Below are 13,885 nucleotides of genomic sequence, written 5' to 3' on the forward strand. Positions count from 1 at the left end.
TCACGATTAATGAATTTTACATTATTTCAGCAGGTAGGCAAATGTCTGAAGTGACGTGAAGTGACGTGAAGTGATGTCTGTGTAGCTTATCTAAGAGCACATTATTAAATGACAAATGTAGATAAAACATTTGTTTGATCGTATTGCAATGTGATAGGATCTGACAACCTCTGCATATTCTGTTTGATAAACCATCAAACAGCCGTTGAAACGTTTCATTCCCAATCCATGACACAAGTGCATGTTTGCAAAGCATGAAAATGTCCTGCATTGCTGGGACTTAAGACTCTGACATCTAATCTTATCTTCATGATCCTAGCTGGGTATATAAGGGAACTGCGTTGGTAAAAAAAAGATCTGTTTGAGCTCTGGAACCACACGCGAGCAATCAGATAATCTAAAACAATGACTGCAAGGTGGTTCTTCCTGCTTGCAGTTCTTCTAATACACGAGGGTGAAGGCAGACCGTTGCAGGCCAAGAGAAAGACTTTCAACAAGTTGTTGGTGGTTTCCTTTGATGGCTTTAGGTGGAACTATGACCAGGACGTTGAAACACCAAACCTGGACTACCTAGTGCAAGAGGGGGTGAAGGCAAAGTACATCACTCCCCCGATGATAACAATGACATCGCCTTCACATTTTACCACCATTACAGGTAAGGAGTTTTTGGATTTCTGTCCCCAGTCCCTCTGATCAACTGAAGTGCTGCAGACCATTTCCCACTCAATACAAACAGCACCATGTTGTTTTAGATCTTACAGGACTATATTAAATAAATGTGAATGGTACATTCAATTGTTCTTCCTTTGACATGCCTTTTTCACCAGAAAGAATCTGTGCAGAATATAACTACAGTTAAATAAATAGGTAGAAAAACTCTACTGTATCAGCTTGTAATCAAACATTTCTGCAAATGTTTAAATTTCATTCTGCCCTGATATTTAAATATAACCTTACAAACAAACAATTTTAGCATCAACTGACACACAAACACAAACTCGACTAGCTTAGGAGATTCGTTGAATTAAAAAATATACCTTGCTTTAACTCTCATGTATTACCTTGGTCGGTTTGAGTGATTCCTCAACAAGTTCTTGCACACAGCACTGCTTCTCAGAATTAACACGGGCAGTCAAAACAAAACACACAAAGAAACACAGGCTTCCTAGTGGAATTTGACAAGGGAGGTAAGATACAGGTGACTTGGTTCTGCAAATACAGCAAAAAAAAGCTCATTTCCACACTGATTTTCTGTCATTCTCCTGAAGACTTGAACCCTACTGAGAAAACAAAACATCACATAAAACAGTCTGAAGGGACTGTAATGTAACCACTAAAGTAATATTTGACAAACTCTTTCAGCTGCAGCCAGTCCCTAGCAACACATTTCCTGCAAAATTCTTTGTATATTCACTTCTTGCCGTGTAAACGAGCAAGAAAACTATTCCCAGATGTGAGGATCTGACAGCGGGAGAGAACTGCAGTTGCATTACATGCAGTTCAATTGTACTGTAATAAATACATTCTTTGTAGTTTAAACATTTGTCCAGTAAATGTAATGTGCATGCTTGAGGTTCAAAATGAATAAAGGCAACAAATACTTAACCCTGCAAGCAAAGAAGGACAGTAGAAAATAAATGAATATAAACCTTACTTGGACAGACCTATAATAATTAATAATGTGATGATTAAAAAAACTTTACACATTAATAAGGTAGTGAAAGGTTTGATTTGGAAGAAAACCAGGACAATGTCTTCCAATATTAAGCTGTGTGTGGCCCTTGGAGAAGTAAAAAGCTCTGGTTTAGTGCCAACATATCTTTTATTTATTCCCTTCATTTCCTTTGAGGTATTTTGTGGGGGCCTCTGAGACTTATCCACGAGAGTAACACAATACATACTTTCGTTTTTAGCTGTCAGCCAAGATATTATGTATTGTCAAAAAACAATGCTGACATAGACCTGGGTAGCAGTGTGTAATTTAATAAGAAACAATGTCTCCGGAGCTCATGCCAATGCATCTCAGCTCAGGTTCTGGTCAGAGAAATACCAAACGTACTGCTGATGCGTCGCCTCCTGCCTTAATAGTCTTTGAAACATTTCTCCAGACTCAATAAAATCTAATTGGCTTGGCTCGTGTTTGGCCCTTCAAGTTCCTCAATACTGTATTATCATTATGTAAACAGGCATGCAATAACATGCTTGGTGTTATCACTTTTAATGTTCTTTGTGCAGATAACTCTGATTTATTGCTTGTTGTTCGGAGCAATTTTGAAAGTCAGTGCACAAGGAGACATTATGATTCCTGCCACCTTTGCTAAACTATCATATTTCATCTTCTAGCTGGCAACACTAGCGGAGCACCTGTGAGTCTTTTCCTCCCGGATAGAAAACAGCTCCCACAAGCTAGAGATGTAGCGCGGTTTCTCCATTTAATGGGAAGAAGCTCAGCCGACTGTCAGTGAGAGCTTAGCCTTTCCAGATGATCTTTGACCAGTGACTAATCATCCCAAGGTCTCGCTATTCAAGGTCTCAAATTATCAGCTTATAATGCTTAGTGAAGCATTGCCACCTGCTGTATTAAATAGATTGAACAATGTGCGCTGCTGGAGCGGCACAGGCGGTCCGCGATGACGAGGGCTGCAGGAATGTCCTTGACACTTATGATGAAGAAATTGAACCCATTAGTTCTTAAACTTGGGAGAGTGGAGTTGCGGTTATAGCAGACACTTTATCTGACAGCTTGTAATGAGGATCTCGGGTCAAAAAGGGACAAAGCACAATAAACGTGAGCCTAGGCCTAAACTGTTGAGTTTAATGACCTGAAACTAACATTCCCCAGTGCTCCTTATGATTAGCTAATTTCAGGTAAGTGCATCAGAGTAGTGAAGCTGAATGGTGTTGTTTTTGTCTCTGATAAAACCAGACATACAGCTTTCTTTAAATCAAAGCTGCCTAATACTTTCAAAAAAGTTAGGAAGTCCAACTTGATTCTTCAGAGTTTTGGGGGTCTAAATTAAGCTGATTCAGTTATAATGGCATTTAGCACCTATAATTGTGTTCTGAAAGCTCACATTAGAAAATAACTACCCATTCATGATGTGATTTCAAACTAAAATCATCCACCATTATGTTCCCGCTGCCTCCCAAGATACCAGTATCAATGAAAATACAGATCTCGACAGTACTGTGGCTGACGGTCACCATTATACATACTAGTGACATACTATATATATATATATATATATATTTTATTCTACGAGGCTGTATCACTTACAGACAACCTCTAGTCCGGCGTGTTGAACAAACACCACAATACAACACGAAGGATTAAACAGGAACAGTAAATGAATAATGGAAAGGAGAAATGTGTTCATTTCTGATAAAGCAGACCGTTATATACATAAAGAAAAATCTCCACTCGGGTGAATGTTACGTGAACAGATAAGCCCGTGCATGTATAGAAATAGATGTAAGTGAAGAAAACGGACAAAAGAGAATTACTCATGCACAGCCCGGGACGGAATGAAAGTTGCAAAGCAGCTTAGAAGAAATGCTTGGATCAGCTGGAAACTCTTCCTCCACTACTCAAACGTCTCTCCCCATTTCTTCCACCAAGAATCGCGCTCCGCTTCTCGGGAAAGCTACCTCTCAGATCTCTAAATTGGAACTGCCTCCCGGAATCCCAGATTTGGCCAAAAGAGAGAGAGATACAAATGCCCATAGAAAGATAGATCTTTGAGGTTCTCACACACAAATATCCTCGCATGCAGAGGCTCTCCAACCCTAATCATAAGCCCCAGTGTCCCAGTGAGCAGTTATTCTGCTTATATGTGCTTGAGAAAGATAAAGGAAAAATGAATAAACAGGCAGCTGCTGAGTCTGCTTAATTGCCAATGCTAGGTAAGCACAGTTCGCCATGTACGATTTGTGCTGAGGCAACCAGTATACGCTACTTAATATATCTATCTTCTGCTGCTTAAATAGAAAACGGGGATTAGTTAGTTTTTGTTTATCAATCGAGCGCAAGAGGAATTTAGATGGAGCGCAGGGCAGCGTCAATTTCCTTCGGCTGTGTTTGGTTCTAAAAATCCTTGTTAAAAGTACTATTCCTCTTATAGGATTGATTATTTTTTACATTTCTGCACTTATCTTTGTCTATCTTCAGTCCTGTAAGTCTGTAGCCCCTTTAGCCTAGAAAAAAAAGGGTTATTTTCTTTATTTTGGTATGCTTTTTAAAGTCTAAGGAATTTGAGCCACTGTGTTCTTGTATTGTTATGACAGTAAGTCTAATACAGACACTAAAGCAAAGAAAATGTCCTGGAATAACCCATTTATTTAGCTTTTTAAATTTAAAGTTATGATTGCTTATATATATATACACCGATCAGCTATAACATTATGACCACTGACAGGTGAAATGAATAACACTGATAATCTCGTTATCATGGCACCTGTCAGTGGGTGGGATATATTAGGCAGCAAGTGAACATTTTGTCCTCAAAGTTGATGTGTTAGAAGCAGGAAAAATGGGCAAGCGTAAGGATCTGAGCGACTTTGACAAGGGCCAAATTGCGATGGCTAGACAACTGGGTCAGAGCAAAACTGCAGCTCTTGTGGGGTGTTCCCGGTCTGCAGTGGTCAGTACCTATCAAAAGTGGTCCAAGGAAGGAAAAGCGGTGAACCGGGAACAGGGTCATGGGCGGCCAAGGCTCATTGATGCACGTGGGGAGCAAAGGCTGGCCCGTGTGGTCCGATCCAACAGACGAGCTACTGTAGCTCAAATTGCTGAAACTGTTAATGCTGGTTCTGATAGAAAGGTGTCAGAACACACAGTGCATCTCAGTTTGTTGCGTATGGGGCTGCGTAGCTGCAGACCAGTCAGGGTGCCCATGCTGACCCCTGTCCACTGCTGAATGGGCATGTGAGCATCAAAACTGGACCACGGAGCAATGGAAGAAGGTGGCCTGGTCTGATGAATCACGAGTTCAAGGTGTTGACTTGGCCTCCAAATTCCACAGATCTCAATCCAATCGAGCATCTGTGGGATGTGCTGGACAAACAAGTCCGATCCATAGAGGCCCCACCTCGCAACTTACAGGACTTAAAGGATCTGCTGCTAACGTCTTGGTGCCAGATACCACAGCACACCTTCAGAGGTCTAGTGGAGTCCATGCCACGACGGGTCAGGGCTGTTTTGGTGGCAAAAGGGGGACCTACACAATATTAGGCAGGTGGTCATAATGTTATGGCTGATCGGTGTATATAACACATGACTGTTGAGAAAAACGAACACAGTATACTGCATATGGGTTTTGCATACTGCAGATTTTCTAGTTTTCAGTGTGCAGTGCATTGTGGGAGAGCAGGGGCATGGGGGTGTATTATTAACAAGCCCGAAATACACAGAATACATTCTAAAACAGTTTGCCACAAGCGAACACCCAGGTGAATTATTTCTTACAGCAGACTGATCATTTCAGATGAGTCACTAATACACCACAACCCTGAGCTCTCTGTGGTCTTTCAGACGACCTACCTTGACACATTCTTCACTGGCTTACAGATAAATTCACATGGTATTTCAGATTGCTCTCTATCCCATATTATTGGTGTATACTTCTCATACACATATTCCCCATTCTCTCTCTGTGTATTATTTACAGATTTAACCCCCCTGCAAACAAATGCTGAAATATGTGGTTTAAGCCCACAAAAGCTATATATTTCTCCCATTTTCTTTGTAAAAGAAAAACAGTACTTGGTGCCCTTGGTCAAAATATGTTTAAAGGGACTCAATCAAAAATAACATCTGAACAGTTTAAACCTTGTATGTGTATAATCCATATTTGGCTGAACCTTGCAATACACCTGCTCACTGGAAAATAGCTTTCATCCTTAAATATTTATAAATGTGTATAGCTATATCAAGCATCATTCAGCCTACATTATTTGATTTTTTTAAATGATGATTAATGGTTTAATGGAGACCAAACTAATTCAGATGGGCCTGTAATGATTGCTTTATTTAAGTCCTGTGAGTGTGAGTCATATAAGCATGCATAATATTATCTGACATTCATGTGAAATACTAAAATATATAATGTATTATTAACAATGACACGTCTGCTATCAATCTTCATTCTGACAAAAAGGTTATTTTTCACCTCAGCATATACTTTGTGATATATCTGTAACTGTACACATATAGTCAGTGAAAGAATGTATGCAATTATGAGGCATGGGTGATGACATCATAGGCATATTAATAATTCAGTTTTGTTTTCTTAAATAGTGCTGCAATTACCTCGAGTTAGAATGACTCCACCTAGTGGCATAAACATGTGTTGTGCTTTTATGCCACCTGGTGGTAGAACAATACAGGTAACTTAAGAAAACTATCCGTTAGTTTCCTAAAATAATTTGAAAAGACCTGCTTTAGTCTTTTGCCTTACACCAGCAAAATAAGCCTAATCTGTTTACAGGATTTACTCCATACCTGAAAAAGTAGTGTATTAAATCAGGTATAAATATAGTATTTGAAGTTTTAAACATATTGAATTGTTCACACCAGGCAGATGGATTGAAGACCATGGTGTTGTGCACAACATGATGTTTAACCCGCAGACCCTTCTGAAAGTACCGCACAAGAACACTCAGAACAGATCCGAATGGTGGGACAATGGGGTCACGCCATTGTGGATCACCGCTCAGAACCAGGCGAGTTTCCCGTGTTTCAGTATTTCGCTGGTCGCTGCACATGCCCCATGCAATAAGATCTGCAAATAGACTATGATCATAATCCATGGGAAATGGGTCAGGCTAAAGGCAAAAACATCATGAATTAATAGCAATGAGACAGATTGATGGCTGATGGGTTTCTGTCATTTTCAATTTTCACTGCCTTTAATATGATCAGCACTTTGTCTGAGAATGACTAGTCGTGATGTATAGTGATTGATTAGTTTGACTTGGCACCGATAAGAAGCTTTTGCATTATGTTAAAATCAGAGGACTAAAAAAAGACTAAACAAACGGCAATAAAATGATTCAGTGCTGGTGACTATACATTGACAATCAGTGAAAATATCAAATGAAGAGATTGTCTCAATGTCATAATGTTTTACCTGACCCCAGGGACTAAAAACAGCATCCTTCCACTATCCTGGAGGGGGAGCCAACTTCAGCGGCCAGACAGTCAACAGGGCCCTGGTCGAGTCTCACTCGCACCCCGACTCTAATGAGATGGAGTGGCGGGAGAACATTGACACAGTCATGGGCTGGTTCACCAAGGAGGACTTTGACTTCGTCACACTCTACTACGGGGAGCCGGACGCGGTGGGGCACGCAAAGGGTCCGGAGACGGAGGACCGGCGTGCGATCATCCGGCAGATCGACAGGACCATCGGCTTCCTGCTGGAGGCCATACGGCGCCACAACCTGATTGACCGTCTCAACCTCATCATCACCTCCGACCACGGCATGACTACCATCAAGAAGGCGCCGGCTGTGGAAGAGATCAAGCTGTCCAACTACATGAACTTCATCAAACTGGTCCACTTTGACATTCTGGACTACGGGGGCTTTGGCATGATCACACCCAAGGCCGGCATGGAGGAGCAGGTGTACCTGGCCCTGAAGAATGCTCATCCACACCTCCAGGTCTACAAGAAGGCAGAGCTCCCGGAGAACTTCCATTTGGCCAAACATGAGCGGATCCAGCCCATTATCGTCATCGGGGATCTGGGTTACAATATGAACTCAGTAGGTCATTTGTGCAATTCTTTACAATATTTATTTAATCACCGCCATATACTTTGTCATGCTACACTATAATATATATATATATATATATATATATATATATATATATATATATATATATATATATATACACACACAAGTAAATTGTGCATTTTCCAAGAGTCTCTGTACCAGTTACATAACTGTAGTGTAGTGTGTTGAACTTGTTGGAGGTTTGCCTGTTTCCTAGCCTGGGTGAAGGAAAAGACCATGACTATTATTGTGTTGTTTCACAGAGAATCATATTTTACGTCAACAAAGGAGACCACGGCTTCAGCAATGAGGAAATGGATATGAAAACAATCTTCCGAGCATTTGGCCCCGACTTTAAAAGGAATTACCTCGCCGACCCTTTCGACAGTATCAACATCTACCCACTCATGTGCAAACTTCTGGGTGTGATGCCGGAGCCCCACAATGGTTCCTTGGCGGTCACAGAACACATGCTAGTGGGCGATTCTGATCTGAAACCTGGTAGGGCACTTTTATTCCAGAGAAAAATCATCATCATGAGTCTCTCCATTTTATTTAACTATCACTAAATCAATTTCGAATTAAAATTCTGTTGTAACACCCAGCTAGAAGCTCCTGAATCCTCCACAAATAGTAATGAATACCTTAAAAGTGCTACTGAAGTGACACAGAGATGGCTGTGAATATATGTAATAAGATCACATAATAAAACACAGTAAAGACGGCTTCACAGGGCTACATAGCTCCCATTCTCTGCGGGGAACGAGAGTAGCAGAATATTTTTAGAATGGTGGGTTATATGATGCCAGTGACTCTGTTTCGTTTCAGATGGAAATGAAGATGGAATCCAGCAATCTGCAAACGCTGTGCTAGCAATCTCTTTATGTGCCATCCTTGGCATTCTGGCTTTAATGTTTATCACTTATATGAGCTACACGGTTTACCAAAGGAAAAAAGCGTGAGTACACAGTGTAGTTATCTACTACTACAAATATGATCAAAAGTATGGCAAATTTTAAAGCAGCCTTTCCAATGAATACAACATTTTATTATTAAAATGTGATTTCAATTCTATTTTTTGTAAATTTGAATGTTACAAGGCATCGATTTCTAATTTGCTTTTCTTTTTCTTTTGTTTTAATTCAATTCTCAGGTCGAGAGCCCAGACTCAAGCCCAGCCAAGCGGTGAGGATTTGAAGGCCACTACGTTCTGAGTCACAGGCTAAAACGCTCTGGCATTGAAACTTGGAAGAAGAGACATTAGACATTACAGTAAAATACTTACATAAACCTCGAGGTGATGCTGATCAGAAAAAAAAAAAAAAACGATATCCATTGTTTCTGAACTTCAATTCAATCATGATAAACCAGAATGATTTTCATGATCACAGGGATGAATAACGGTGTAGACGTTATGGGTTTGTTTTATACAATGTCTCAAGAAAAAGGAAGACAGACAGATTTTTGTACAGCATGGAAAATTATTTTAATATTAAAAAAAATGTTCCAGTTTGTTTTTGTTACTACCTGCTGCTAAATAACCATTTGCGCTGCCACAGACGGAGAATATACAACTATTTACATAAAGTCAGTGAGTCCTTGCAAACAGCTCCTGCGAGGTTTGACTTTCATTTCAAGTGGAACAGATGACTGGGAAGCCATAGAAACCATCTACACTACAGGGCTGTTACTGTTACTGTAAGAAACGGTCACAAATGTATTGGATAGGGATCTATACTAAAACTAAATCCAAGAATAAGGTGGATGAACTAGTCAAGGCCTCAACTAAATAGTACAGACTGGCTCTTGCAGTTTAGAGACAGCTGGTATCTTAACGGGCCAAAGTATAGGTGGATCACCAGGATTAGCTGCCCTCAGAGTTGGCAACGATCTCCTCTACTTGCCCCTTATGCTGCCCAGGGGGTCCAGGAATACGCAGTGTTCGGTCCGGTCGGTGGCCAAGCTGCATGTGTACTGTGTAGGATGAGTTAATCATAGTACATACGGAATTATTGTAACCGGGGAAATTTATATATATTTTTAAACTGATCCAGGAGGGTGGGGTGAGAAAGTAGATTCATAAAATTGGCATCACTCTGTCTCTGTCCCTCTGGGCATTTAAGTACTGGACAGAACAATTCTGAGCTAGTGGAATATCTAGTTGGATAGAACGTGCATTAGTTATTTCTCTCATTTAGGAGATTGAACAGCAGGAACGCATATGACACAGTGCAGAAACAAAATGCCTGTACAGCATACATCTGAAATGAAACCAGCAGATTTCCCAATGCATTAGAAATGAATAAAACATTAAACATGAAAATTACAGCTCAAATGACATTTGAATCGCATTATTCGGTAATAAAGTAACAATTTAGCAAATTCAAGAAGCATACAAAGATTACAAAAAAAAATCCCAAAGACGTGCATTTTAAAATAAAACATTGTAGTCCACATAAAAGTGGAGAGATTGCCATTTCATTATTGTTATAATTTTCATTATAGGTGAACAGAATGCATTTCAGTTTAGCATCTAAGTCAGTCTTTTCAAAAGACAATTATAATATTTAGTTTGAAACCAGAACTTAATGTATGAATTAAGTTCCAGAGAAATCATGCATCACCTACATTTCATTTTTACACCAACAAAAGACGTTGCCTTAGGGCTTGCATTTAAGGCCTTTAAAATACACTATATTGCAATTCTTTCCATTGGCATTTCCTCCTATTGTCTTTGGACTACAATCCTAGGAGATATTTGTTTTCTTAAACATTTAAAACAGTCTCATCCAAGAATATGCTAATGAGTTACAAGGAGCTATAATTTCAGAGGAATATCCCTGCTAATCACAAAGGAACGAGACCAATGTCAGCACCCTACCCCAACCTCCAAAAGCACTTTTGATTAACAAATTGCGTAACAATCATCTTAGACAAACACCTGAATAAAAGCAGCTCCCCTGCATTTCAATACGCATGTTACATCTGCAATCGGACTGAACCTGAAAGAGCGTTCTCAGTGTAATGCGTCCATTGCAGAGTATGTAAAGGGTAGGATTCGAAAAACTCTACTGGCACAATGTGCAATTACCTCCTCCTAACTAAACGTTTATGGCCGTCTTAATTGAGGCAGAAAAATACAGAAACATCTGGGCCATTTTGGCAATGTCTTCTCTGAACTCCAGACCTTGCCAAGGACAATAATACAAATAAAATTATCATTAGATCAACGCTTAAATCTTGTTTTATTAATTGTTAACTCCATAAATATGTATACATGTGCATATATACATGTACACATACGTACTGTATTAGAAATATATTAGAAAATAAACTAAAACCGGAAAGGGAACGCTTCAGTCCAGGTTTCTCCCGTCTTGGGAATGCTATTTGGGAAGGGCGCGTTCTCGCAGCTGAGGGAGGGTGAGTGTCTCTGGGGCGGATTTCTTTCGGGGCCGATCCTTGGGAACGCTGAGGAAGTCCGGGGGGTCTCCGTTCACAGGGGTGGAAGGTGCGCTGGCCGGGGCGCTGCGTGTGGTGGGTGGCTGGGCGACCTCGTGGATGGAGATGGTGGGCGCCATCAGGCCAATTTTCTCATTGGTGGCTTCTTGCGTCTCTCTCTCGTACTCCCGGACCTCTTCCATGGACATATCTGGTGGAGGGTGGGAAAGGACATCAGTTATGGTCCTTGAAAGGGGGATATTCGCATTTTATACTCCGTTACCTGTTCTTAGTTATGCATCGATCACAAGGACAAGAAAAACGAAGGCAGACATGTTCTCCTTTGGCACATTAGGAGCGAACGTCAGGAAGGATAAACCATGGGGGTTACATCAGGGCTGTGCAGGATTTCCCTGTATACTTTAGAGGAATTCAAAACACTTACCGAACACATCTCTCTGGGACGAGTCTGAGACAGATTAGTTTGAACACTAAAGAAAAAATGGCAAATCACCTCAAGAAAACACACAGAAAAAATTCTGAAAACAAAACCAAAAAAACAAGACGTGCACAAATCACTTCACAGTAATACAAATATCGGAAGCACAAAATGTTGTTCAAGGTGGTAACGAAAGTCCAACATCAGCGGTCTGTAATATACCTATGGGATTAATGCACGGTTGACGTTTTAACTGCATATTGAAGTAAAAAATAAGTGCTATATTTCCCCATTAGATGGCAGTATTGCCCAGTGTTCACCTCTAATACTGTGAAACATGAGACAAGGTATAAAAGCAATCAACATCAACATTTTCCACAACAGTTCAAGAAACAATAGTTAAAAAGTTGCATAGTGGACTGCCTATATACTGAACAATATTCCAACTGGGAAGTAGGTATATTGTACTGTTGAAGTTTCACATTACATTACTGAGAAGCATGTAAGCTTGCTTTGATGGCTCATCAGTCATTAGACATTCTTTTTATTGTATGGAACCATTGTGATAAAAGTCTCATTAAAATGAATTGTCCCTTTAACACTATCATTTTCATTAGATTAGAAAGTGTAACTCACTGTATTCATGATATGAATATGAACTTTAAAATGAAATAAAAGATGACATACATTGGCAGGGTGTCAGCTATGTCTCTTGGTATCCCAGTTTTTGATTTGTGGCCACGTGCATCTGATTCTCGAATTTACGGACGTCCTCCAAAGTCATGGCTGTGGAGAATTTCACATTATCCGCTTGCCGATTTCACATGCATTTGCGTCACCAAGTTAAAGTCAAGCCTTTACATCCATTCCATGTGTCCCCTGAATCATGAGCGAGGGAGGCAGGCAGGTGCTTGGTGGAAAACTATCAAGAGCTTAGGAAAATTAGGAAATTAACTAGAAGACCTGCTTTTACTCCACTAGAAGGCAGTGTTGAACCTTCCTTCAGTGGCCAACTAATCTAAATCAAACTGATTAAATAGAAACTAGCTGCACTGAGGATTGCTTAGTACCAAAATCCTCTGATATCACTAAACCACAATTGTTCAAAATAAAACATCCAGGACAAACAGGTCTTGCCTTGGAATTGCTTTCACAGTCTTCTCATAAGATGCTCAGACTCAGATATAAGGCACTGTCTTACTGGGAAGAATAAGAAGCATAGTCTTGCCAAGATATTTGGAAATTGTACAAGAAAAGTTTAAGGCCTCTATGCTTAAGGTTAATTAAATGGTTTATATACATTTACATGAGGACACTGCATCAAATACAATTTTATTTTTTATTTTTTTAAATAAAGAACAGATTTTTCTGCAGTTTGAATCTGAAAATAACTCTTTAAAGTGCAAATCTAAAAAGCGAGAACGCAGGCATGGTATTTGTTTGGTGTTAGGAAAAGCGGAGGACTTTTACAACATTGCAAAAAACGTTTTACAAATCCTCCTGCAACAATGACTCACGTTCTGCATCGAATTCTTGGATTAAAACCCATTATTACACAGCCTCCCTCATTTATCTTATAATTCGCACGTGTTGACATCCAAGTTTCTGTTTTTGCTTTCCTTAGACCTGCAATCCACAGGATACATAGTCCACAAAGTAGTAGTTCAGATTGAATGGTCACTGGAAATGAAAATAAAGGCTTGATTTCATTCAGAAATAAAACAAATAAAAATAAGTTAGATGTCTGCAGTGGTATGGCCAGGAAAACAAGGTCAAGGTTGGTAGCCACAACTGCTGTTTTGAGACCACTGACTCCCCCCCCCCCACCCCATTTCACAATCAAGAGTTATTTTTAACACCCCTGACCTATATCTGCCTGCCAAATCAATGCAGACTTTACACGACACCATCCACACTTGAGTCCAAGTGGTTGTATCACTTTACACTCAAAATACCCGTTGACAATCTGAAAGCAACACTCTTCCAATGGGAACTTTCCCACAGTCAACTTTTGGCTACATTAAGGCCACTCTTGAGAGGACCCCTCCACAGTGTAAAAACACTCCAATCTTTACATTACACCAATTACAGAGGACGTTGCACTCAAATCCCTCAGAAAAAAAGGAAAATACAACACTCACTGACTAAAACACTGCCATTATGGTCTATGAAAGGACCCCATTGTAAAACATTCACTCAAGACTTGACTCTAACCCTAATTAGACCTTC

The 13,885-nt window shown here is 40.0% G+C and overlaps 2 protein-coding genes across 2 annotated transcripts in view; one reads left to right on the plus strand and one right to left on the minus strand.

Moving 5' to 3' along the window:
• Positions 1-349: 349 nt before the first annotated feature.
• On the plus strand, positions 350-9,288 carry LOC136712452 (ectonucleotide pyrophosphatase/phosphodiesterase family member 7). The gene is made up of 6 exons (XM_066689059.1): positions 350-655; positions 6,575-6,720; positions 7,138-7,764; positions 8,040-8,277; positions 8,605-8,734; positions 8,930-9,288. The coding sequence occupies exons 1-6, from the start codon at positions 406-408 to the stop codon at positions 8,988-8,990; spliced, it is 1,452 nt and encodes a 483-aa protein (XP_066545156.1). The 5' UTR covers positions 350-405; the 3' UTR covers positions 8,991-9,288.
• A 1,716-nt stretch (positions 9,289-11,004) lies between these two features.
• Positions 11,005-13,885, minus strand: part of LOC136713018 (cytoplasmic phosphatidylinositol transfer protein 1) — a 33,921-nt gene continuing 31,040 nt past the window's right edge. The window contains exon 9 of the mRNA XM_066689910.1: positions 11,005-11,428. Coding sequence (XP_066546007.1) covers positions 11,163-11,428 — 266 coding nt within the window. The 3' untranslated portion in view covers positions 11,005-11,162. The remainder of the gene's footprint in view (positions 11,429-13,885) is intronic.

Source organism: Amia ocellicauda, chromosome 17 (assembly GCF_036373705.1).
Source record: "Amia ocellicauda isolate fAmiCal2 chromosome 17, fAmiCal2.hap1, whole genome shotgun sequence".
In the NCBI taxonomy this organism is placed as follows: domain Eukaryota; kingdom Metazoa; phylum Chordata; class Actinopteri; order Amiiformes; family Amiidae; genus Amia; species Amia ocellicauda.